The following is a 24948-nucleotide window of genomic DNA, read 5'->3' on the forward strand; positions in this document are numbered from 1 at the left end:
AACGATCATTGGTTAGAAAATTGAATTTATCAAAAGCCGGTGTATTGCGTTGTTTCAAGATATTTTTCTGAAGATTTCATATTTTTTCGAATTGAGAGTATACAGAATTTTTACAACAAACCATTATGGAACTCACCGATGACAACTTGCTTACACTCAGTGAATATTTAAAGCATACACTTAGCCCCGATGTAAATGTTAGACGGCCAGGTGAATATAACCTCTCTATTAATCAGAAGTTCTTAATTGAAAATATTTTATATAATCCCGAACATGTGTACATTCCTATTTATAAAAATAGTTTATATTTAAATTTTTTGTTTAATTACTTTGATCATCATTTGCAATTTGATTCGTCTGCTATTAGAGGAAATTTGGCATGTGGATATCAACAAGTACTTTATTTTTCTTTCAACTATTTGAAAAACAGAGATAACTTAATACTAATAAAATCGTTTTAAATATAGATATGTATCGATTGAATTTCCAGAAAGACATCGAAAGATGTCCTATACTTTCGATTTCCCATTTTTTATTAAATAACATAACTTGTGTTGATAAAATATTATGTTTTCACCTAATTAAGATCAACAAGATACATAGTTTATAATATTTAGTTTGTGATTTTGGTCTTTTGTTTTAATGTTTTATGAATCTTTTACAGAGAAATAACTTTTATATTTATATTTCTTATGTATAAATTAAAAAAAAAATATATATATATACACGTATTTTACTGAATTCATGAATTATTTGTTTTTTATGCTTTAGCCGAAAAATTTTTAGAATCAGTTGAAATAAATCAAAATTATCCATTACTTCTTTTACATCTTGTGGATAAGTCTGAAATCAATATAACTATAAGAATCGCTGGAGCAGTTGCATTTAAAAATTATGTAAAACGTAATTGGAAAGTGGTAATTATTTACATTATTTATGTAACTTTTATTATAACATTTTTCCAATAAATTAATCCTTAATTATAACATAATTTATTTGTACCTAGGGAGAAGATTCTGTAGATCGTATACATGCGCAAGATAGGGATGCTATAAAAAAATTAATTGTTAATCTAATGCTGCATTCTCCTGATTCTGTTCAAAAACAGTTATCTGATGCTGTTTCAATAGTTGGAAAGTATGATTTCCCAAATAAATGGCCAGAGCTTATCGACCAAATGGTTGACAAATTCAATACAGGCGATTTTCATGTTATCAATGGTGTCTTACATACAGCACATTCATTATTTAAAAGATATAGATATGAATTTAAAAGTCAGAGCCTATGGACTGAGATAAAATTTGTATTGGATAGATTTGCTAAACCTTTGACAGATCTATTTGTTGTAAGAATTTTATTTTATAGTTTCTCCTCTAATTATTCTTTATTAATTATTCCCTTAAATTTTATTTTAGGCTACAATGAATCTAATGCAAGTACATGCAAACAATATAGATGCATTGAAAGTTATATATAGCTCTTTGGTAATTTTATCCAAGGTGTTCTACTCTCTTAATTTCCAAGTGAGTAAAAGACACAGACGATATAATCAATATAAAGTGTTAAATTTCTTTACTGAAACTATATATCCTTTATTTTTAGGATTTACCAGAATTTTTTGAAGACAATATGGCTGTGTGGATGAGGAATTTTCATATTTTGTTGAATACAAATGTTCCCTCTCTTCAATCTACTGTAGTGTTATATATAAATTTGTTATTATATTTTTAATTCTAGTAATATGTGTATGTTACAATGTTTGACCTATGCATAGGACGAAGAAGAACCAGGAGTAATTGAACAGTTAAAGTCACAAGTTTGTGACAATATTGGCCTTTATGCTCAGAAATATGATGAAGAGTTTCAACCATACTTACCTGAATTTGTAACTGCTGTATGGAATTTACTAACATCGACTGGACAACAACCAAAATATGATACTGTAGGTAAATTTTATATATAGTATACATATTGAAATTGATCTAATTTTTTATATTCTTGCAGCTAGTTTCGAATGCCTTGCAATTTTTAGCAACAGTAGCTGACCGTGCTCAGTATAGAAACTTGTTCGAAGATCCAACCACTTTGAGCAATATTTGTGAAAAGGTTATAATACCTAATATGGAATTTAGAGGTAATTACTATTAATCTTATATTAAAAGTATATTCTTTATGTGTCTTGTACTTTGCATAAAAAGAAAATTTAATATATTTAATAGAGTCGGATAATGAATTATTTGAGGATAATCCTGAGGAATATATCAGGCGAGATATTGAGGGTAGCGATGTCGATACACGAAGACGTGCTGCCTGTGATTTAGTTAAAGTACTTTCTAAATATTTTGAAGCGAAAATAATGGAAATTTTTGGTGCCTATATACAGGTAAGTAAACAAGAGCATGCAAACAAAATTGACTTATACATATCATTGCATTTTTTTTGGTAATTGTTAGGTGATGTTACAAAATTATGCTGATAAACCAGTTGAAAATTGGCGCAGTAAGGATGCTGCAATTTATCTAGTCACCAGTAGTGCAAGCAAAGCTCAAACACAAAAACATGGTGTTACGCAGAGCAGCGAGCTTGTTTCGTTACCTCAATTTGCAATGCAACATATTGAACCGGAGTTAGTCAAACCAAATGGTACATACGGCCATTAAACTTACTAAAATTAAATTTATTCCATAAATCTCTTAAAGCATTAAAAAATTTGAATATTGTTTCCAGTGAATGAATTTTCTGTACTTAAAGCTGATGCAATTAAATTTATAATGACCTTCAGATCAATATTGCCAAGAGAAATGATAATTGGTAGTTTACCACAACTAATTAGGCATCTAAGTGCTTCAAATATCGTTGTACACACATATGCTGCTTGCACGATTGAAAAAATACTCGCAATGAAAGGACCCGATAATACACCTTTGTAAGAAAATCGATTGCTTTATTTACCAATAATATTACATTAAGTCATAAGTAATGTCACTTTTGAATAAATTTTCAGAGATATTTTTCATAGAAAAGCTATTGGTCTGTAAATTTTTAACTATCGAAATAAAATAAATGTATAAATGTTGGACTATAATTAAAAAAATTTTAGATGATCGAAAAAAAAACAGATATTCGACCTGATTATATGCAACAAAAAATGTTAGTGAATTGAAGTTTTTTTCTCGTCGACCTTATGACCTTCGTGTCATAATGAAAATTTTTATGCAAGAATATATATTGACATTCGTCAAATGAAAACCTACTGACTTTTATAAATAAGGGTATTGAAAAAAGTATACATGCAGACTGCTTTCCTTTTATGAAAAATAACTCTAAATATATTACTTATGATTTATTTTAATATCATTATTTCGATGTGCATATTTTCTAAATTACCAAATTTTATTTATAGAGTTAAAGCAAATGATTTATCACCATTGACGTCGGATTTATTAAAGGGTCTATTTGCATGTTTAAATACACCTGGCTCAGAAGAAAACGAATATGTAATGAAAGCTATCATGAGAAGCTTCGGTGTTCTACAAGAGGTGATTGTACCATTCTTAGCAGATCTTCTCCCAAAACTTACAGAAAAACTTTCTATTGTATCTAAAAATCCAAGTCGTCCCAATTTTAACCATTATCTCTTCGAAACATTTGCTTTATCAATTAAGTAAGTAATATAAATTATACAATAAGAATAAAATGGAATGCAAACGAGGGAACATTAGAAACAAAAAAATTAAAATATATATATGTAATATAATTTTAGAATCGTTTGTAAAACACACAAAGTTGCAGTATCGTCATTTGAAGAAGCACTGTTCCCAATTTTTCAAGAAATCTTACAACAAGATGTTTTAGGTAAAATATTTCATTTGACATAATTCTATTCCCTATCTTTTCTAATCGATGCTTTTCAGAATTTCTACCATACGTTTTTCAAATCCTTGCTTTACTTCTGGAACTACGAACGACACAGGATATGCCAGAAGCGTATTTGGCTTTGTTCCCTTGTCTATTATCATCCGTTTTATTTGAACGCCAAGCTAATATTCACCCATTAAATCGATTATTAAGAGCTTTCATTAGTCATGGTGCACATCATATCGTAGCACAAGATAAGACAAATGGTTTATTAGGTGTATTCCAAAAATTGATTGCCTCAAAGGTTAATGATCACGAAGGTTTCCTATTATTACAAAGTATTATTGAATATTTTGCACCGTAAGTTTTCTCACTAGATTATTTTTATGTCACTTTATCATCTATATTAATAATAGCATAATATTTTTAGGAATGTATTAGAACCATATATGAAACAAATTTTTGTGCTATTGTTCCAAAGACTTTCATCTTCGAAAACGACAAAATTTGTAAAGGGTCTAATCGTATTTTTTGCGTACTATATTATTAGATATGGCTCAAATAATTTGGTTACAATTATTGATCAAATACAATCTCGGTAAGTTTCTTTTCCATTAAAAATTTAAAAAATAAATATATGATTAAAATTAATCAATATTCACGATACATAAATAATATATTTGCAGAATGTTTGGTATGGTTGTAGAACGCGTATTAATAGCAGATATGCAAAAAGTATCAGGTGATATCGAACGAAAAGTAACTGCTGTGGGAATGTCAAATTTACTAATTGATTGCCCAATGATACTAGAAAGGCCATATAATACATATTATCCCCGTTTATTAGCAACGTTAGTAGAATTTTTCGAATTACCACAGGATCAGACTACATTATCCGAAGATAATATATTCCCAGAAACTGAAGATACGCCTGGGTATCAAGTAGGATATAGTCAACTGCTTTGTGGAAAAAATCCTCCAAAAGATCCTCTGGAAGGTATTAACACAAAAATACTTTTATCTTATTATATTAGCTTTAATAAAATACTTACATATTATTCGTTTAATATATTTTGATAAATAACTGTTAAAGATTTAATCAATTTAATAAATTTTATTTTTCTTTAATAAATAGCTATTGGCGACGTACGTTTACATTTAGCACAAGGATTAGCAAGATTGTCACCAAGACAATTACTTAGTATTCTTGACCAAATTCCAGAACCTAATGCAAACCACCTGAGAGGCTACCTTCAAACGGTTGGCATTACCGTTGCATAATACGAGCTAGATGTCCGAGATAGACTAAAAATTCATCTGATTGCTCGGAAAATAAACAACATTGAATTGAATAAATTATAACAAAGAAGTGAAAGAGGTTGTTTTCCGGCATTTATATCATGAACATTTGCGAGACTGAACATCGTATCGTTTATCTATCATGTAATTGAACATTTCAACAATTATTTATCATTTTCATGTGATATATTGTACGGAGTCTATGACACTAAAAATGATTAAAAAAAGGAAAATATGCTAAAACTTTAGCACAAAAACCATTAAAAATAATCAGCTGCTGCGTATTATTTGTATGTGGAAACATTCCTGAGGAATTACTTAAATCAGTTCACATTTTGTACAATAACAAGGACGACAAGCGCGTCTTTTTAAATTAACTGGTCTCTTGTCTAAAAAATACGTGAATGTCTAATTAAATGATACTGTATCGACTAATGGCCTGTGAGTAAATTAATTGTTGAATACTTTTTAACTTAGATATACAATTTTTATGGTTATTATCTCTGTAAAGATTGTTAGACAAAAATTTTAATTGCATTTTGTATTTTAAACGAATTCGTTTCTATCTTCGTTCCCTGTCATTAACAATTATAGAGTAAAACATCGACTTGTAAGTCTTCCATAAGTAATGTATGACATTGTAATATACTTATAGGAAATGTATGACTATAAAAGAATGAAATGAAATAACTTCACAATGATGAAATTATCTTACGTTTTGTCAAAAGATATTGCAAACATGTTATTTACTAACTTTTTCAATAAAATAAAATCCAAGTGTGGGATTTTTTATGTTGATAAAAGTAAATCTTTTTAGGCCATTTATGCAATAATAGCAACAATAAAGTAAGGCAATATCAAGATTTATACAGTGGAGAAATCGACAAAGGGACGGCTCTGTGTGAAAAAAAAGCTGAAAATGTTGAATAAAATTTCTTTATATGAAGTTTTATTTACAGAAAAACAGTTCGAAAATTTATCAGGTCTATTTGAACTTAGCTAGTTCTGAACTAAACAGGAGTGAATAGACGGCAGGAAATTATTCTGCATGTAAAAACAAGCCCTAAATATAAAATCAAATTTTGCAATAAGACGCTTCGTTTTTAGGAAAATTAAATTTTAAAATTTATCAAATACGTATGTATCAGGCCCATTCTTAAATAAAAATATTCAAACTCTATTTTTTTTTTAAATCAAGACCTTAAATGGCTTAAATAGACAAATTGTATCACGCGTGAATTTTAATCTATACTCTTTACTTATTTTCACATGTAGAATAACCTCCCACTGATTATCTACTCGTCGGTAATTAGCCAAATTTATATATGCTAAATAATTTTTCAAATTCGATTTTATCAAAAAACAGCAAACATCGTATGAAAAGATTGTATTTTATAATTTCAATTAACTTTTTCATGTAGAATCGCTCTCTTACTCATTACTCATTACTCACCATGGTTATTGGAACATTGCATTTTTAAATCGCTAAAGCTTCATTTTTTCTTAAAAAAATGTTTTATATAATTATATATTATTTGAATTTATTAATTGATATAAAAGTAATTATACAATTTATAGACTTTTTCTAGTTATTTGACTTCAGTCTTTTTCATAAACTTGTAAAGTATGGTATAATAAGAGGGTGATTCTGTGTGAAAAATAAATTGAAAATATGCAATAAAATGTTTTCACACTGTGCTTTTTTTTTTTTTTTTTTTTGAGAAAATCGAATTTAAAAATTTGTTTCTATACGTATATGAACTTCGCTAATACCGACTAGGTACAAACTGAAATAAGTAAACAATTAACAAGAGATTCTTTTATATGTAAAAATAAATAAAAAATGTAGAATAACATTTTTTCGTTCAAGTCCTCATTTTGAAGAAAACAGTGTTTGAACATGTTTAGCTAAGAACTGTTTCAGTATACCTATATCTGATAACATTTTAAATTTAATTTTCTCAAAAACAATGAATTTTTTATGAAAAAATTTTGTTCTATATCTTCAATTAATTTTCCCTGTTTTCGTATTATAGAGATATCCTGTCAATCATTCTCCTAATTTCTAGTTTTAGTTCCAATTATATAAACAAACTTTATTCGATATTTCAAATTTATGTTTTTAAGTATAATTACTCCCTTGGTATTTGTACCATGACTATTGGGACAGATTGTATAATAAATTCTCAATATCAGTAAGTTTAAAAGCTCGAAAAATAAATTTTAATTGATATTTGTTTCTATGATTCGAAATCAGAGTTAGCAATTGGCAATTAGAAGTTCGATAGTATGAAAAGCGAGATTGCTACGCGTAGAGGTAACCAATCTATCTAGAATTCGTTATCAATGACAGTATCATGGTAGTGTAGGGTCCGATGTTTTTCATATAGCAATTGACATATACTTGCACTAGGCAAGTAGTTAGTAAGGACGAACAACAATACACAATGGCGAGAATAATTTTACTGTGGTTACTGTTCGTTGTATGTCTAATTCACCACTCATCGACTTTTTATTTACCGGGTTTAGCACCGGTAAATTATTGCAAGGCCGGAGAAACCTCTGAAACGTGTAAAGTGCGTATAAAGATTATTTTTTACTATTTTAAGAATTGGTTATGATCATGTATATTTAGTTTATCACTTTTTTTCTCCTTTTTCTCTAATATACATCCTTCATATTCGTCAATTATAATAATCATTACATTTTGATCGTACAGTCTAATGTAATTTTTATTTTTCGTATTATTTTAATTAAGAAGTAATTTTTAATAATTGTAAATATGTTTCGATGTGGCCTTTCGTGACATATGACTCATAACAGCGAAATTGAGGCACGAAAGATTTGGAAAAAATATTTAATTGCTTATACAATCTGACTAGAATGTTCTTAAATCGACCTTACACGAACATGTAGGTACTTTACATTTTGTACGATTTATGACGAAACGTCAGCTGTTCAAATATGTTGTGTTTGAAAGCATAATAATTACATATGTATCTTTTAAATTTAAGTATTTCTAAATTTTCGAATTTGTATTTATTAACTTCATTATAAATGTCATAATTATAAAAAATTCATAAAAATTTAATCAAAAGCTTCCACATTTAAAAGTAATAAAAAATAATAATCATAAATTATTTATAATTACAATGTAATAATAATTATATATTACGTAAGTGTAATAATTGATGTATTACATAAATATAATGTATGTAATCTATAATTTATTGTGTTTTATTAGATAATGTTTATTTCTTTCAGTCCGAGATTAAACTGTATGTAAATCGTCTAAACACTGAGAAATATGTAATACCATATGAATATCATCAGTAAGTTTTCATAAGAAACACATATATAATTGATAACATCTTTTAATCTCGCAGAAGTTTGAATTGTTATACCAAGAATTCTTTTTTTAGCTTTGATTTTTGTCCTTCCGATGAAACTCAGAGTCCTGTTGAAAACTTAGGACAAGTTGTTTTTGGAGAACGTATAAGGCCTTCTCCTTACAAGGTATGATAAAAAAGAAACTTTCGAATCATTCGTTATATTCAATTGTATTTATTTTTGTATATTTTATGCATTTAACACATTCAATGTGGAAAATAAATGTTGTGTCCGTATACGCGAATGTCAGTGGGATAGCAGGAAGTGAAATTTACGAGCCTATTCAAGAAACTGAGTTCATCGGGATTTTGAGTAAGACTTACATTTCAAAAAATTTCTAAAATTGATTTTATACTTTTTGCCCTTAAGTACATATCACCGCATTTTTATCACCTTGTCAAAATAAAGTTATCTTGTGTAATCGAACATTCGCGAAGTTTCACACGGTTTACCGGGGTTCAATTTCAATACTCGAAATTGTTCTTATCTGTTTTAAGTTTTGAAACTACTCGAACAATTAATTTTCATGGGTGTTTGAGATCATAACGTTCGTTGTATTTTAATTTATCTCAAAGGACACAACATGAGAATTCCTACCTGTTACACTGCTTATAATTAATATTTTCGGATTATGTCGATATGTGGATAACATCAACATTTAGCGAATACTTAATTGATTAATGTGGACCTATATTTTATATCATAAAATCTTCATTCTATCATGCTTAAGCTTGTACACATTATTTAAAATTTTTTTTAAACTGTGTATACAGCTTGTATGCACATAATCTGTCCACAAAATATTATGTCATGCTATAGGGAATTGTTGAATTCATCTTAACATCAGCTATAACATTGTAAAGTTAAAAATAGAGTGTCGTATTAAAAATTCAATATGACCTTGATTCTTTATTGTAAAAAGAACTGTTTGGAAATTTTTTAAGTTACAATTTATAGCAAATTGAAAAGTAATTAACTCTCATCGGAAACATTATTTTGTCAGACTATTGGAAATCCCTGAAAAATTATGACAATGGTTATTTTCTATCTTCCATTTTTTCTTTGGAACAGTGATTTAATATATTGTTCATTTGCTAGAATAGTGACATAATTCAAAAGTAACAACTTTAGAGAAAAACAAGTTTAAATGTTTTCTACATACGAAAACTGTTCTTTCTGCATCTATGAGTCAAATACAATTTATATGTAGTAACATCAATACAAATGAGTAACATAAAAATGTTACAAAAATTTTATGATATAAAAAAGTTGGCTCCCTAGCTTATGTATAATATACATATGTATAATAAAAGATATAAATTATGTAAATTTTCAGCTAGAGTTCATGAAAAATGTTAATTGTGACGTTGTGTGTAAAAGATCATATCAAGGTGGAAATAAAGATTCAGAAAAGAAATTGGAATTTTTGAGGAAAGGAATGGCATTTAAATATCAGCATCATTGGATAGTTGGTAATATCTTAGTGATAAAACAAGTTGAATCTGGAAAACCTTTATTATTGTTCATATCACCATGTTAATAAGTTCCTTCTCTTTTTTCTTTTTTTTTTCTTATAGATAATATGCCTGTTACGTGGTGTTATCAGTTAGAGGATGAAAGACAATATTGTAGTACTGGATTTCCTATGGGATGCTTCTTGCGAGATTCAAGATCTCAACAGGACTGTACTGTTAATGTAAATTTAAAGTATTATTATTTCTGAATCAAAAACCGAAAGTTCATTAATAGTAGATTGAAAAAATTCCTTAAACTTACAGAAAATACGCGCTAAGTGAAATTAATCAATTTGTTCTTTATTAGGATGCATATAACAAAAGAGAAAACAGTTATTACCTATATAATCATGTAGACCTTACGATCACGTATCATAGTGGTGTTAAAGAAGAATGGGGATCTGCATTTAAGGAAAATGGAGGACGTATAATATGTAAGGACTGAAATTTCATTTGTATGCTGTTAAACTTGCAATGCTAATTTTTAACGAAATTTATGTTTATTTTCTTTAATAGCTGTTAAAGTGGTTCCTCGTAGTATTAAACATGGTACTGTTGTTAACTGTGAGCACAAAGAAGCATTAGATATACCACACAGTCCACTTTCTGTTGGGAAAAACTTAGATATTACTTACACATACTCTGTGACGTATATTGTAAGCATTTACAATAACAAATTAAGCGCAATCTATACCTTGATAGTATAGTTTTTAAACAAAAAATACGATTATATTTTTTATTTTAGGAAAACAGTACAATCAAATGGTCATCTAGATGGGATTATATCTTAGAATCTATGCCGCATACAAATATCCAGTGGTTTAGTATTCTTAATTCATTAATAATTGTTTTGTTCCTTTCTGGAATGGTGGCCATGATATTGCTCCGAACATTACACAAAGATATTGCGAGATACAATCAGGTACACTAATGAAATGCTATTTGTTAACTTTTGTTTCATTTTACTTGAATTAGAAAGTTTCATTCTGTTTTAATCGATAAATTTAATATGTATTTCATTTTTATTTATTTACATATTATTCAAATCATCTCATTCTCTTTGAAGTTACTAAAATGACGGTATTATCTCATTAATTAACAAGAACGTATGACACGATGTTTGGTTTTGTTTTATATCATAAAGCTGTGATGTTCCCTTGTCTGTGTTTCAATAACGCAGGCTTCCTTCCAGATAGAATCAGGAGAAGACGCACATGAAGAATTTGGCTGGAAATTAGTTCATGGTGATGTATTTCGACCTCCTCGCAAAGGAATGTTATTATCAGTTTTACTTGGGTCTGGTGTTCAAGTGTTTTATATGACACTTGTAACACTTGGTAAGTTTCTAAATCTACATGCATAAGTGTATTTACTTGATATATAAACAGAAAAAATATAAAGTTTCATTTTGCATTCCACAGCATTTGCGTGTTTAGGATTTTTATCTCCAGCAAACAGAGGAGCTTTAATGACTTGTGCCATGGTTTTATATGTTTGCCTCGGAGCTACTGCTGGTTATGTATCTGCTAGAATATATAAAAGCTTCGGTGGTGAAAAATGGAAATCGAACGTTGTACTTACATCTATGTTGAGTCCTGGGTAATACGATTTATTTAATAAATATATATGCACATGTGTGTGATAAATACAACTAGTCTATAAAGCTATACAATCTGAAAATCAAAGTTAATAACAGTTCATCCTTTGGCTATGATCCTTTTATTAATTTATGTAAATACATATTTACTTTATATTTAAAATATCGTGAGTATGAAGACGAATTTTATAAAAATGTATTTTTATTTACAGAATTGTATTCAGTTTATTCTTTATAATGAATTTAATTTTTTGGGCAAATGAAAGTTCAGCTGCAGTACCATTCAGCACCCTTATTGCTCTTCTAGCACTTTGGTTTGGAGTATCTCTTCCATTAACATTTATTGGTGCTTATTTCGGATTCCGGAAAAGGGTAAAGACTTCTTTTACCAACAAAAATAGTGTAGAATGTTCTTTTATATATATAGAAGCAGTAGCGTTGTTCTGTAGAAATTCTAGAAACAAAACATAAGATTTCAAAGAAGAAATTCATTAGTAACGAATTTTATTTTAGTCTTTGGAGCATCCTGTTAGAACCAATCAGATTCCTAGACAAATACCAGAACAAAGTTTTTATACTCAACCAATACCTGGTGTAATAATGGGTGGAGTTCTACCTTTCGGATGTATATTTATACAATTATTCTTTATACTTAATTCTTTATGGTAAATATCACATTTTAAAATCCTAGTAGCTTTAATAACATAGATAATATAAGTTTTAAGCATCATTAATTCCACTGATCAGCTTTATTTATTCTAATTACTTCCACTTACTACTAAGTCTAATATTGTATTTATAAATAAGAAAGTTTTTATTTTTTAATATACAAAATATTTAAACTTTAATTAATCTGTTTCAGGTCAAGTCAGGTGTATTACATGTTTGGATTTCTCTTTTTGGTATTTGTTATACTCGTAATTACATGTTCAGAAACGACGATTTTACTTTGCTATTTCCATCTTTGTGCGGAAGTAAATGAATGGCCTTTTATTAATAAAATAAATAAAACATTTCTCAAGATACATATATTCGAATCATCTTTTTTGTTTTAGGATTATCATTGGTGGTGGCGTAGTTTCCTAACATCTGGATTTACTGCGTTCTATTTATTAATATATTGCATACATTTTTTCATGACTAAGTTGGAAATAGAAGATGCTACATCTACGTTCCTTTACTTTGGTTATACTTGTATTATGGTTTACTTATTCTTCGTTTTAACAGGTAAAGTATTTATTTCTTCTACAATAATAAAATGTTAATATTTTTAAATAAAAAATTATTGCGTATTTTATGTATTAAATAGGATCAATTGGCTTCTTTGCCTGTTTCTGGTTCGTGCGAAAGATCTACAGTGTCGTAAAAGTCGACTAATGTATCAAATGATACTTATCGAAATAAACTGAATGTGGTACGAATAAAATAGTCATAGAAATGAATGATAATTGATATCAGTTTCGAAAAAGACGGTGTTAACGTACAAGCATCAAGTCCTTTTTATGCGCAAGTGTTAGCATCAACTCCTTTTTATGTGCAAGTGTTCTAGTTTCAATTTATTTATTGTCTCAATTATAGATATTTCATGCAATTAAATATTTCAGATATTACTTATTATTTATGTTATTAATAATAAATAAAGTATAACAATAATATTACAAATTAGTACAAAAAATACTGTTTGATAATGATAATAGTCATAAGAAGCGTTTGTTTTATTTTGCAAGATTTCCAAAGAAGTATTATTTGCCAAAATTGTTTTTATACATTTTCTTGCTTCTTGAAACATGCGCATAAAAAGGGTTACAAATCAGGTCATTAATTTGACCTACTACCTGAAAACCAGGAGACAAAATGTTCGAAATTTATCAGCATAACATTGATGTGTTTATTGTTAACTGCAGTAAAGACTCTATAATTGTTTGTAAAGGATTGCACTTTAACTCTATGTTTTATTCAAGATTTAATTGCATTTAAGATACATATCTATTATATTCAATATCGCCTTCGTGAGACGATACCAAAGCAATGACAAATCTTATTTTAATTTCTATTTACTACTCGCTATCTCAGAATGAACCGTTATAGAGTCTTTAGCGTACTTGTCAGTATGCATTCTTTTGATAACGAGATAAGTGTATCAAAGCTATAAAGATACGTGTATACATTTTACAAATGAATTGTGCAATCCAGATGTAATGTATAATTATTAGATACATTTGTTTACAATAATAAGCTGATAAACTAAAGATATTAATCAACAATGTAAATAAGAAAAGACTTTTGTCTTGTAATCGTCAAGTAGTCTCTCGAATTCTCTGGACTATAAATTTGAATTGTAATATGTACACACATTTTTTATCATGTTTGTAAGATCGAGTCCTTTGCATTCTGTATTACACAGCTTAACTCTTTAAGTTGAATATATTATAAAATTTATAAATGGTTGCGTAAAAGTAATTTAATCTTTTTGCGATATAAGCAAAGAAAGAAATATGTATGTATATTAAGTTAATTTACTTGTAATACATACACACGTATAAATACGACCACAAAGGATGAATTTCGTTAAAATTTTAAGTATATTGTGAAATACAAAATTTTAGGCAAAATATTATTTATAGGCTCTAAAAAAGATATTCTTTTCAGGCGTTAGAAACTGTCATATAATCGATTCAGGTGCTCGAGATAATTTCAAATTTCAAAGAACAATTATAGAAAGCCAAATTTAGTGAAAATATCGATTCTAGCCGGATTCATATAACTATTCTATCAAACATTTTGATTATAGTTCTTTATTATAATGTTGTTCCGGTTTAGATAATTCAAATATTATATAAAAAAGGAACAAAATATATATAAAAAGAAAGTTTCCTTCTTTTGGTTCTTGGAAAGCTGATTCAGAAGAGACATTTATGATAATAAATACTTTTAAAATTATAAATAACTACATATTAAATTTCCATCCACAATTTTATAAAAAAATTTAGAAAGAGATCTAAAAATTAATTTCAAATCATAATCGAGACAAATATAATGTTAGTTTCTCATAATTGTTTCAATTTCTGATTTTTTTCACATGATAATTTAAAAAGAATAAGGATATTTAAGAATATACATTATTGCATAACTATGTTCTTTTCCTTAATGTGTAAAAAAATATTTTTGGACGCAACACGTCATTAAAATTAGTTTAATTGGAGGAAAGATATACAGTGTATAAATTAGTAGTTAAGTTACACACCAAACTTGGAATTTCAGTTTTCTTTTATTCTTTCTATTCATAGTATTTGTGATTGTGAAATATTTTAATTAATAGCTGACATGCACATTCTGTAATTCACGATTTTTGTAAATTGAAGCAATTACAACGTTAGCGTTAACGATTTTAATATAAATAAAGATCGAATAAGTTTACGTAAACATTTGTTTTCCCTGTTGCAAACATTTCAAACATTTATCGCCATGTTCGAGTTATTTTTTATTAATAATATTGTTTTTCCTCGTTGGTTTCCTTTTCAATTACATTTTTTGTTCGAATCAGACAAAAAATATATATTATAACGATGAAATAAATATAACGAACAATTCATTTTTCGTTCTAAAATGTATGTATTTTTTTTCTTTCGCTTCTTCTTCGTAAATCTTTCGATCTTATTTCAAGGGTGAATAACAAATCTTCTAAATATGGTATGACATTGTACAAAGTAAGCGGTAGATATACTTTTCGTATATAACCTACAATGTTTTACATTTATTCATAATTTTACATGTCATATCACGGCGTATTGAATTATGCTTTATATACAAACGTGTTTCTGGCTGTGCAAATTCATTGCGCGAAAACGAGAAACACCAAAACTTTACATTTTACTACCACTATCTATGTGGCAGTACATGTCAAAATTCAAGGAAGTCAGGCTATTCTACCGACAGAGACGAAAAGAGAGATAGATTCAGGGGAGAGAAAAACACTCCCATTGACGCTTTAGGACGACTTCATATTAATGAATCACAGTCTCTCAGCATCCTTATTTTGGACTTTTTTGTTCGCTGCTGCTTTCAGCATCTCGCCCCAGCATTAATTTTTTTTTGTTTCGTTTCGTTTTTTATTTTCTCGTAAGAAAACAAATAGCGTTTTTCAACGATCACGAATGCTAAATTCGTTCCGAGCGTTTTTTCTCTATGTAGATAGTTTTTTCGTTTGATTATCCTTCGATTCCCCAGGGCACGTTTTGCGATATCGCACTACGACGTATCGTAGAACGTGATGTATCACTCCTAGACGATGCAAACACTACCGTTCGTTCTACAGTTACAGCGCTCTGTTGGATAGTTAATGTCGACCTGTAAGAAGTATGGTTTAATGCTGAAATTTCGGGGAGAATGGATCGGAGATCGGGACGTTTCTTGATCATGCAACAAATTTGTACAGTTTCTGACCAATGAATGAAAATTAACGATTGAACAAATTGAAATCAAACAGAGAAATAAATACGCGAGATTGGTATCAGAACAAGAGAAAAGGAATAATACAAATTACGTTCTCACGTGAAACAGAAGTTTTCTAAATTTAAAAAAAAAAGAAAAAAGTGTGGAAGAACAAAAAACACAAACTCTAACATGACATTATTAAATCATTAATCATAAAAACGGGCTGCTAATTGTGGAACAATTTATAAAGGAAAATTTAAAAAGCATCTTCGGCAAGTCTCTCTCTAATGTAAAAAGGAAAAATTCGTTCGTCTTTTCGTGATCTATAACATTTTTCTTAAAAATATAACTGATCAAAATTGGAACTTTTGCATCAGAGAGGGAAAGGTACGTTTATAGAAAGTGGTCGATCAGAGAACTATTTTCTTGGGCTGCGACGGCGACGACCGTCCCTGTTGTTTCTTTCAGCGCGTCTCATCTCTTCTAATCTGCGTGCATGTTCTGCCATGTGTTGCCTTCTCATTTCTTCTTTTACGACTATCTGTAATTAAAACATATCTATGATTATCCCTATGAGTAGTAATAATTAGATCACACATGCAAATTCATAGTTTTATGAAGAAATGAGGCTAAATCGAGGTTAGATACTAGAATGAGAACTTCATTCCGTATATTTTAAATATTGTATTAAATTACTTTATATAAATGAATACAATTTAAAAAATCATCATTTGTTTTTCTACTTTATAAGTATCATATTTATAAATGTAGTATTTAGTTTTGTTATAAAATATAAGTACTTAGATTGTACTTTATCTATAATGTACCTGTTCATTTGTGAGTGGTAACCAGTATATGCATGGCGTTGCTTTCGTTTTTCTAAAGAGATCATCTAGAAGCTTAGCCGGTGGTGGCTCATCCTCTTTCTTTTTAAATTTACGAGCTGGAGCTGGAAGGTGTGCTTCCACTGCTGGACTCCGACTCCTCTGTCGTCTTTTTTTATCATGTTCTTTCTTTTCACGTTCTTTTTCTTTTATATGCTGTTGTCCATCTTCTTTACCAAGATCCCATTCTCGAACTACCATCACCTATTGTTTACAAAACTCTGCTTTAGTCATTGCATAACTGCAATCTTTTATTTAATAATTCATAATCTATTCATTTTTATTTAGCCCTTAAATGCTATTCTGGTGTTCTGAACTATCTCAGATATTATAAACATTGTCATAATTCTGCTCTAAAACAATATATAATTAAGATTTCACTAATCTTCAATTAGGTTAATAATTATAAGTTATAAATTGAAATTTCAATTTTCATTCAAATACATCAGGATCCCATAAGAGAAATTAATATATGTATTTCTATTTCACCATAGCAATTGATCAATCAAATATAATTTATTTTTAAATATATGTTAGAATATATTTAAAGAGATAGTATTTCCAAAAGTTAATGAAAAGAAACTTTCATAAAATCAGTGATAATGATTTTGATCAATTCTTTGGATTGATAATTACATTTCAATATAAAATTCAAGTAGACGATTATATTATCAAATTCAAAATATTTGTTTATACTTTTTACTTTTTAATCTAAATTTTATTTTATAAAAGAAAGTGAACATAGTTACAAATAATAGTAAATTTTATAATACACATTCTTTATCATTATTTATCACATTTTATACTTTTCCTTAAAGCTCTTTCTGTGTACGAATTGTAAAATATGATAAAATTGATATACCTTTGTATTCGTTCTTTCTTCGCGATTCCAATCCTGCTGCCATGAATCAGACGGTACGAGAGGTTCAGTTTTTCTTGGGATGGACTGATCCTTTGACAATTCGCGTGCTAATTCCATGTCATCTTTGGTTGCATATTCAACATGAAGCCTCTTTGGGTTTGAAACTGGCCAGGATATACCATGTAACGCTTGCCTCGTCTCAAATGCCTGGTCTTCGTTAGCATACTAAAACAATTCAATTAATACTATCATCTACGACACTGTGTTTACAATAAATTCAAAAGTTATCAATATTGAAATATAAAAAGAACAATAAAAAGAAAAGAAGAAAATAGAAAGAACATAAGAAGAAGATACCTTAACATAATGTAAATAATATAAATAAATAAATTTAATAATATGAAATAACAAATCAATGCAATAAAATATGTACAAAAGCCTTTATTAAAGATTATTGTCATTATAAACTCTATATGTTTATATGACAGCATTTTAATATTGATAAAAGAAAATGAATCTCCAAATATCAAATAATGAACGTTTTTATATTAATATATTAATAATTTTTCGTTTGTCTTTTTCTATTATATTCGTTACTTATATAAAAATATTTAAAAGATAACAGATATTACAGAATATAAAAAACAATCTTTACATTACTAATCATTTTTAATTTAATATTATTTATTTTTTACTATCTTAGTATAATATGTAGAATATATCTTCTAGTAATTCAAAATAATATTACAGTATTGCACCCGTCCGTCAATTTACGTAGAAAATATATTCTTCTATAATCTTTATTAAATTTACTGTGTTGTCAACAAAGGAAAAGAATGAGTGCTTATCTAGAGATTTTCAAAACTCGGATGCCAAAGGATCGAAACATTAATAATGAAACTGAAGCAGAAAATAACTCAAGAGATGAAGATAATAACTTTAAGTTAATTAAAAAGAAAAAGTTGTTTATTTTAAAGTATGATATCAGCAGCTACAGCGAATAATATTTATTTTGTTTTATATAGAATTTTATAACTTCCCTTTTTCCATCTATGTGGAATAAATATTTTTATAACTTATATTGACTTTTCTCTATAGTATTCTTTTCACATTGGCAGCCTTCATTTACGAGATCTTTATGATTAAATTAATTACGCATGATTTACGTAAAAAAGACGTACATGGAACAAACACTTTGCATAAATCAGAGGACTGATACATATCAAAATTAAATGAGCATTTTTAAAAATTATTTTGACATACCTCTACAAAACACTTGGATTTAATTCGATCCATCCAAAATCCATTTTCGACAATTGTGCCAGTACGCGACAGAAGTTCTTTAATTTGATTCAAAGTAAACGGACGAACCAAGTTTTTGATCAGAAGGATATTTGTGGGCTTCGTAGCAGGTGGACTTGGAGATTTGACATGTGGCACTTCTTTAACGATCGATATCTTACGCCTTGCTGCTACAAACCACAATTTAACTAATAAATACATAAAATATTTCATATTCGTCACATTCTACTCAAAAAAAAGGAAAAAAAACAAAAAAGATTGATCGTTCACAAACATATCCTTACAATTATACCTCCAATTACAAATATAGCTCTTAATTACAAACCTATTGTTTCTCAGAGAAGTAAACTTCTATTTCATTAGTACAACAAATTTTAAAATCTCTATCCAAATATCTTCAAACAAAAAAATTTTAACAAACAAATATATATATATATATTAGATTAATTTTTATAATAGTGATAGTTAAGGATCAAGAATATTTTTTAATATATTCCTTACTGCATTTAAATCAATATATTAAATATTTTTTTAAATAGTTATTTTAAATCTCATACATTTAAATGGTGTGATTTTAGGAAATATTCACTTATTTTTTTTATTTTGATATAAATGATACCATGTTTATAGAAATTAAAATAACTCACATAAGACCCTTTGAAAGTGTTCACATACCTATATGATTATCTATCTTTGGGTCTCCCTTTTTTGTTGCACCATTCTTTTGCATGATGTTTTCGTCACCGGACTTATTATCGTTTATTCCTTCATTAGAATTGTGCCACTTTTCGCTAACTCGATAACGATCTCTGTCTTCATCGTCATCTTTTGAAAGACGAACCTCATTTATCGACAATGGTCTTGCTCCTGGCACCAACGCCTATTACACAAATACAAATGTGTATGAGTACACACAAATTTAGAAAACTTTACAAGTATAATGTATGACATTAATATTAATATTTATACTATGATATTAATATTACATATGCAAATATTTACATTTAATTGTATTCTTTTTATTTATTTTTAAGATCATAAAACATCATAGATATTTCTTTCTAAAATTTACAAAATGTTAGACGTTAAAAATAGAAATATTACTTTAAGTGAATCCGTAGAAATTGAAAACGAAGGTGCGGTGTCAGTAGATAATGCAGTACCCCATCGACGCTTTCTTGGAACACATTTGGAATCTGGTTCGGTGTTGTCGTGATTTTCCTGTAAAAAACATATAATTGTGATATTTAATGATCTTATATAATAACTATTATAATACCATAAATATTTGATATATACTGGTTATGACTAAGCTACATTACAATTATTTGATAAATGATTCATTTATTTAGAAAGAAAGTATAACAATGAACCTTATTTGGAGCACTTGCTTCACTATTTGCATTTGCATCAGTATCTTCTTTTTTAACATCATTCTTTTCTGTTAACATTCTCGAAGAACTGAAACAAAATTTATAAAACGATATAGCAAGATATTAATGATAAGAATTTGGACGACTCGCTAATTTATACTTACAATGATCTTTTTAAATTTACTTTCACGGGTTTGTAAGTCACCAACTGAGTTGTTACTGATGCAGTATATTCTGATTTATCAACTAGATTGTCTAACTTTTGTTTATTTGCTTCACAATGTTCTATTTCCATTTCCATGTTATTTAATAAAAAATTATTCCTTGCTTTTGGTGACTCAGTATGATCTTTCTGTTCGTGGGAATCCTCTGTACTTATTTTCTCTTCTTGCATACATACATCAATTTCTCTTTTAATAGAAGGTTCATCCTCAGAATCTGGTGTATCAGAATTAGATGAATCTCGATATTTAGTTCGATGTTTTCTGCGACTGGCACTTTGTATCCTGCCACCAGTTCTATTACTTTTAGTATGAATTTCATCATTTGATTCGGATGATGAATTTAGCTCACGAACTTTTTCCTTTTTATCTTCTTCCTCGTCACTGCTTGAATCTCTTTGAGTATTTTCAACACTAGTTTCTTTATTAAATGCTTCCACTGTCTTTTCACTAGTATCTTCCACAGATTTTTCTTCCTTGGGTATAATGTTTGTCTCCTCGGATGAATGATTACCATTTGAACTAGGAGCCAATATAGTTGTACTAGTCGACTTAATGGATTTACTATCAGCGTTTTCGTTGGAGTAATTTGCCTCATTTGATTCACCTTGCTGATCTATGTTTGGTTTATCGTCAGACAAGTTGGCTGAAGTGGTTTCAGGCAGGATCTCCTTGCTATCACTTACCTCTTCGTTGGAGTCCTGACCTGGGTATGAAGAGGAGGGATCGTTCGGCTGTTCAGTGCTACTGGGTACTCTTGTAGAAGAAACCAGTTGCTTGTCTGCCGAGTCAACCTCCTCTGCAACTCCCTCACCACTTTCCTGCCACTTGTTCGATTTTTTCCTATTTAAAGAAGTATCAGATAACCCTTCTGTTGTGTTATACTGTCTAGATAATTTTAATCTCTGTATCTCGCCAGGTGATGCATCGGATTTTGACACTTTCCAGATTGATCCAGAATTGTTGTCTTCTTCATCTTCTTGCGATTTGGTCTTAACATCTGCTTCAACAGACAAAACTTTTTCATTTTGTTCTTCTAATTGTTCCACTTCCTTTTTCTGTATATGTGCTGACTTCTTTTCCGTGATTTTATTGCTCAAACTTTTTGTTGTTTCCTCAACATTCTCTTGCTCTAAGGATGTTGAAGATGCTTGTTTCACACATTTTCGAGTTGATTTTCGTGTTACTCGTTCAACCTCTTTCTCTGGAGACCCTGCTTTTGCTTTGTTTCTTTCACTTTTGCGTCTCATATCTAAAATATGAAAAACAAAATTCTTAAAAACTCTAGTTTAGAATTGTATGTTACAGATGTGTATCTATAATTGACATATCAGTACAGTAATGTTTAATGTTAAAATATATTTATTACAAATAAAATGTTATTTATGTTGAGAATGCTCATCTAGAATTTTAGAAACTACATAAAAATTTAATAGAACAATGATAAAATAGCATAACAATGATAAAATTTTTGACACACATAATATGAATTTCTATATTATTAATAAATAAATATTTCTAACTCATAAAAAATATATTTTAAATTATTTTCTAAAACCTATTATGTATTCAGAATTTATTCATAATACGCTTTTTTCATTTTTCAATGTCAATATACTTTTCAATTTATAAACAATAATTAAATGTATTCTAGATATTGTGTATGACATGTTTATGTTAATATTACATAGTCGTCTCTGAAAGTAAGTCAATGGTCTTACATTTATACTTTTAGCAGCAACATTAACTTACTTTCCAAGGCAACTATATAATCAAATGTAGTAAATTTATTATATCTACCCTACATTTTGAACATATAAAGACTTTTCTAAAGTACTTTAATATATAAAAAATTTTGACATACATTGGCATTCAATGAAAATGTTTGTTTCATACTAAGATCGCATCTGGATATTCTATTCATGTATTAAAAGTAAATTAATTATATCTTTTAGTAATCGATGTTTGTTTCACCATTGAATAATTCTTTTTTCAGATATATTTCTACTATCTGATAATTATATTTTTACTTCAATATTTACATACGTAATGTAAAAATATAAAATAAAAACAATATATATTAAAACACTAAAACTTCAAATAATAAAACAGATAAAGCATAAAATAACAATCTACTTCCAGTAAGATTATATAAAATAAAAACTATAATATTCAATAATATTTTTATTTCACAACTACTTGTTTTCTAACGTAACCAAGTTTATTAATATTCACAGAAAAGTAATTTTGGAGAGAAACATGCACAATATCTGAAATTAAGAAAACCAAAATGTTAAAACAAAGCATTAAATCATATAGTATATAACAACCGAATGATTAATCAAAGAATTTTATTAATGTTTGAATAAACTATTGGTACATAATGACAAATACTTAAAACCACGCAGTCAGAAGAAATTAATGTTCATAATAAATAACTACTAGCCCTATGTATTACGTAAACAAAAAGAATTGACTCAGATAACAGCTTTCGATAAATATTTATTCAAAACTATTGGAAGAGCATCAAAATCTAATTTGTGGTTACCCAAGAAACGCGCGGATGTTGCACAATCTGAAGATTCAGAGAAGTCACTTACTCTATAAATGTGTTTCGTTCGCTGGCTAGAAGTTTACCAAGTATGTATCGTTTTTTCAGAATTTTATTGACACATAAATACCGTACTACAATTAAAACGACGTTTCCAATGACGCCTCTAACAATCGGTCGTACCACCTTACTCCATTGAACACGAACGTTTCACATCGTAACAGATAGACCTGTGAAACCGGAACGCCGGCACATTCGGTATATTCGTTTAAAAACTTTATCGCCACGTAAGTTGACTAGGATATCGTTCGTAAATCCGCTTTCTCCAGTGCAGCGTTTACGTTATGTGGAAATAGGATTTAAGCAAATTGTAGTGAGCAGTAATTTACATTTAGTTTCGTATCTAGTAATTATTATAGTTACGAATATATATAGGAAGAATGGCGAAAGTCAAAATTTTATAGGTATTCAGAGTATTTGATTTCTTGTCTATATCTTTCAAATAAGTTTTGTAAAGACTACAATAAATAACAATAAACATATACTATATTCGATTGAGACAGATAGAGGTAAATACGAATATTCTAGATACGATTCAAAATTCTCTATACATACATACGTATGTATGAGCATTGACTAAATATAGATTAGACCTTGCATACAATGCAAGAAGCGTCCACCAGCCGAGGGTTACGTAGACCTATTAATCGGCCTTGAAATAGGCTTGGCTACATTACTCCTTATCTCATTCATATCACATTTCTCCAACCTACGATCCGTTCTAGATTTTTTGGTTTGGTTATTCTTATTGCTAATTAATACTATTTTTACTGCTAACTCTTACTTCACTGTATTTAGGGATCGTTTCATTTCCTTTGATTTTTATCCTTGTTGTAGGGATTTCTCTATTGCATTATATTGCACTTTGTTACATTCCAACGTGTAGTCGTCCTTCCTGACTCGAGTTTTATCTATCTGTTATCTACTTGTTTTCTCAGTCTTTCTATTTCTCTTATTCATTTTATTCCCTTAACATCTCCTGAGCTGTATAATATACTTCCTAATCTAATCTCTTTCCAAATTTCTCTATCGATTTCCCTACAGCTATATAATAAATGTTCCAAACACCCTTTTGTTCCTTCACATAATTTCCTATCTATATTTCTTTTTCATCTTCTTACTGCGAGACTTTATAGCAATGAATCTATGTGTATGAGTAATACACAGATTAAAGAGCTATTTAGACGTCAGTGGAAAATTAGAAAGTGATAGAGTACTTGGATAGAATTTTAGAATACTCTAGAATGTGGTACGTATGCGAATTGCAATTAATAAAAATTGTCGTTTGTATTGTATGTGCGAGCGATAGAATACTTTGGGATTCCAAAAACTATTATTTTTGAAAATTTTAATCCAAGATCTGGGGATAGATCGCATCCACTGCAAAATTCATTATCGAGTGAAGATTGATCAAGACAACTTAGAATCGATCAGACTAGGTTGAACAAGGAGTATTACTTAGTAGTTAGTTTCTAAAGTAGTGCACGAATATTCGAACTGCTCGAAAGTCAAACAGAGTCGAGATTAAATCGGTTACCGATTCGATTTGAATAGATACCTGAAAGAACCGAACAGCTCGAAAAAATCGAGTAGCGTGAATCGT

The 24948-nt window shown here is 28.6% G+C and overlaps 3 protein-coding genes across 9 annotated transcripts; 2 read left to right on the forward strand and 1 right to left on the reverse strand.

The window, feature by feature from the left end:
• Positions 1–2: 2 nt before the first annotated feature.
• On the forward strand, positions 3–5965 carry Cse1 (chromosome segregation 1). Its single transcript, XM_033339553.2, has 16 exons — positions 3–210; positions 772–917; positions 1007–1345; positions 1416–1523; positions 1603–1695; positions 1775–1942; positions 2005–2134; positions 2220–2383; positions 2454–2643; positions 2728–2926; positions 3404–3664; positions 3764–3855; positions 3915–4218; positions 4289–4456; positions 4545–4855; positions 4994–5965. The coding sequence occupies exons 1-16, from the start codon at positions 126–128 to the stop codon at positions 5137–5139; spliced, it is 2904 nt and encodes a 967-aa protein (XP_033195444.1). The 5' UTR covers positions 3–125; the 3' UTR covers positions 5140–5965.
• A 1542-nt stretch (positions 5966–7507) lies between these two features.
• On the forward strand, positions 7508–15081 carry TM9SF2 (transmembrane 9 superfamily protein member 2). Of its 5 annotated transcripts, XM_076621014.1 has the most exons (16): positions 7508–7733; positions 8422–8489; positions 8580–8673; positions 9884–10019; positions 10125–10243; positions 10369–10495; positions 10578–10717; positions 10807–10983; positions 11242–11398; positions 11483–11660; positions 11871–12030; positions 12172–12323; positions 12521–12632; positions 12714–12885; positions 12968–13072; positions 14308–15081. In XM_076621014.1, the coding sequence occupies exons 1-15, from the start codon at positions 7605–7607 to the stop codon at positions 13033–13035; spliced, it is 1989 nt and encodes a 662-aa protein (XP_076477129.1). In that variant the 5' UTR covers positions 7508–7604; the 3' UTR covers positions 13036–13072; positions 14308–15081. The 5 variants fall into 5 exon arrangements, with proteins under 5 accessions (XP_076477129.1, XP_076477127.1, XP_076477128.1 ...); XM_076621012.1 differs by lacking the exon at positions 12968–13072; XM_076621013.1 differs by lacking the exon at positions 12968–13072 and having other exon boundaries at positions 11254–11398.
• On the reverse strand, positions 14908–23549 carry Acn (apoptotic chromatin condensation inducer acinus). 3 transcript variants are annotated; one of them, XM_033339555.2, is made up of 10 exons: positions 23335–23548; positions 20678–21986; positions 20514–20601; positions 20245–20361; positions 19816–20020; positions 19102–19310; positions 17839–18063; positions 16920–17180; positions 16484–16633; positions 14908–16005 (listed from the first exon to the last, which is right to left on the reverse strand). In XM_033339555.2, exons 2-9 carry the CDS (start codon positions 21982–21984, stop codon positions 16511–16513), a joined length of 2535 nt encoding a protein of 844 aa, XP_033195446.1. In that variant the 5' UTR covers positions 21985–21986; positions 23335–23548; the 3' UTR covers positions 14908–16005; positions 16484–16510. The 3 variants fall into 3 exon arrangements, with proteins under 3 accessions (XP_033195446.1, XP_033195447.1, XP_033195445.1); XM_033339556.2 differs by having other exon boundaries at positions 14908–16633; positions 19102–19307; positions 23335–23549; XM_033339554.2 differs by having other exon boundaries at positions 14908–16633.
• Positions 23550–24948: the final 1399 nt, after the last annotated feature.

This window comes from Bombus vancouverensis, chromosome 8 (assembly GCF_051014615.1).
Source record: "Bombus vancouverensis nearcticus chromosome 8, iyBomVanc1_principal, whole genome shotgun sequence".
Lineage (NCBI taxonomy): Eukaryota > Metazoa > Arthropoda > Insecta > Hymenoptera > Apidae > Bombus > Bombus vancouverensis.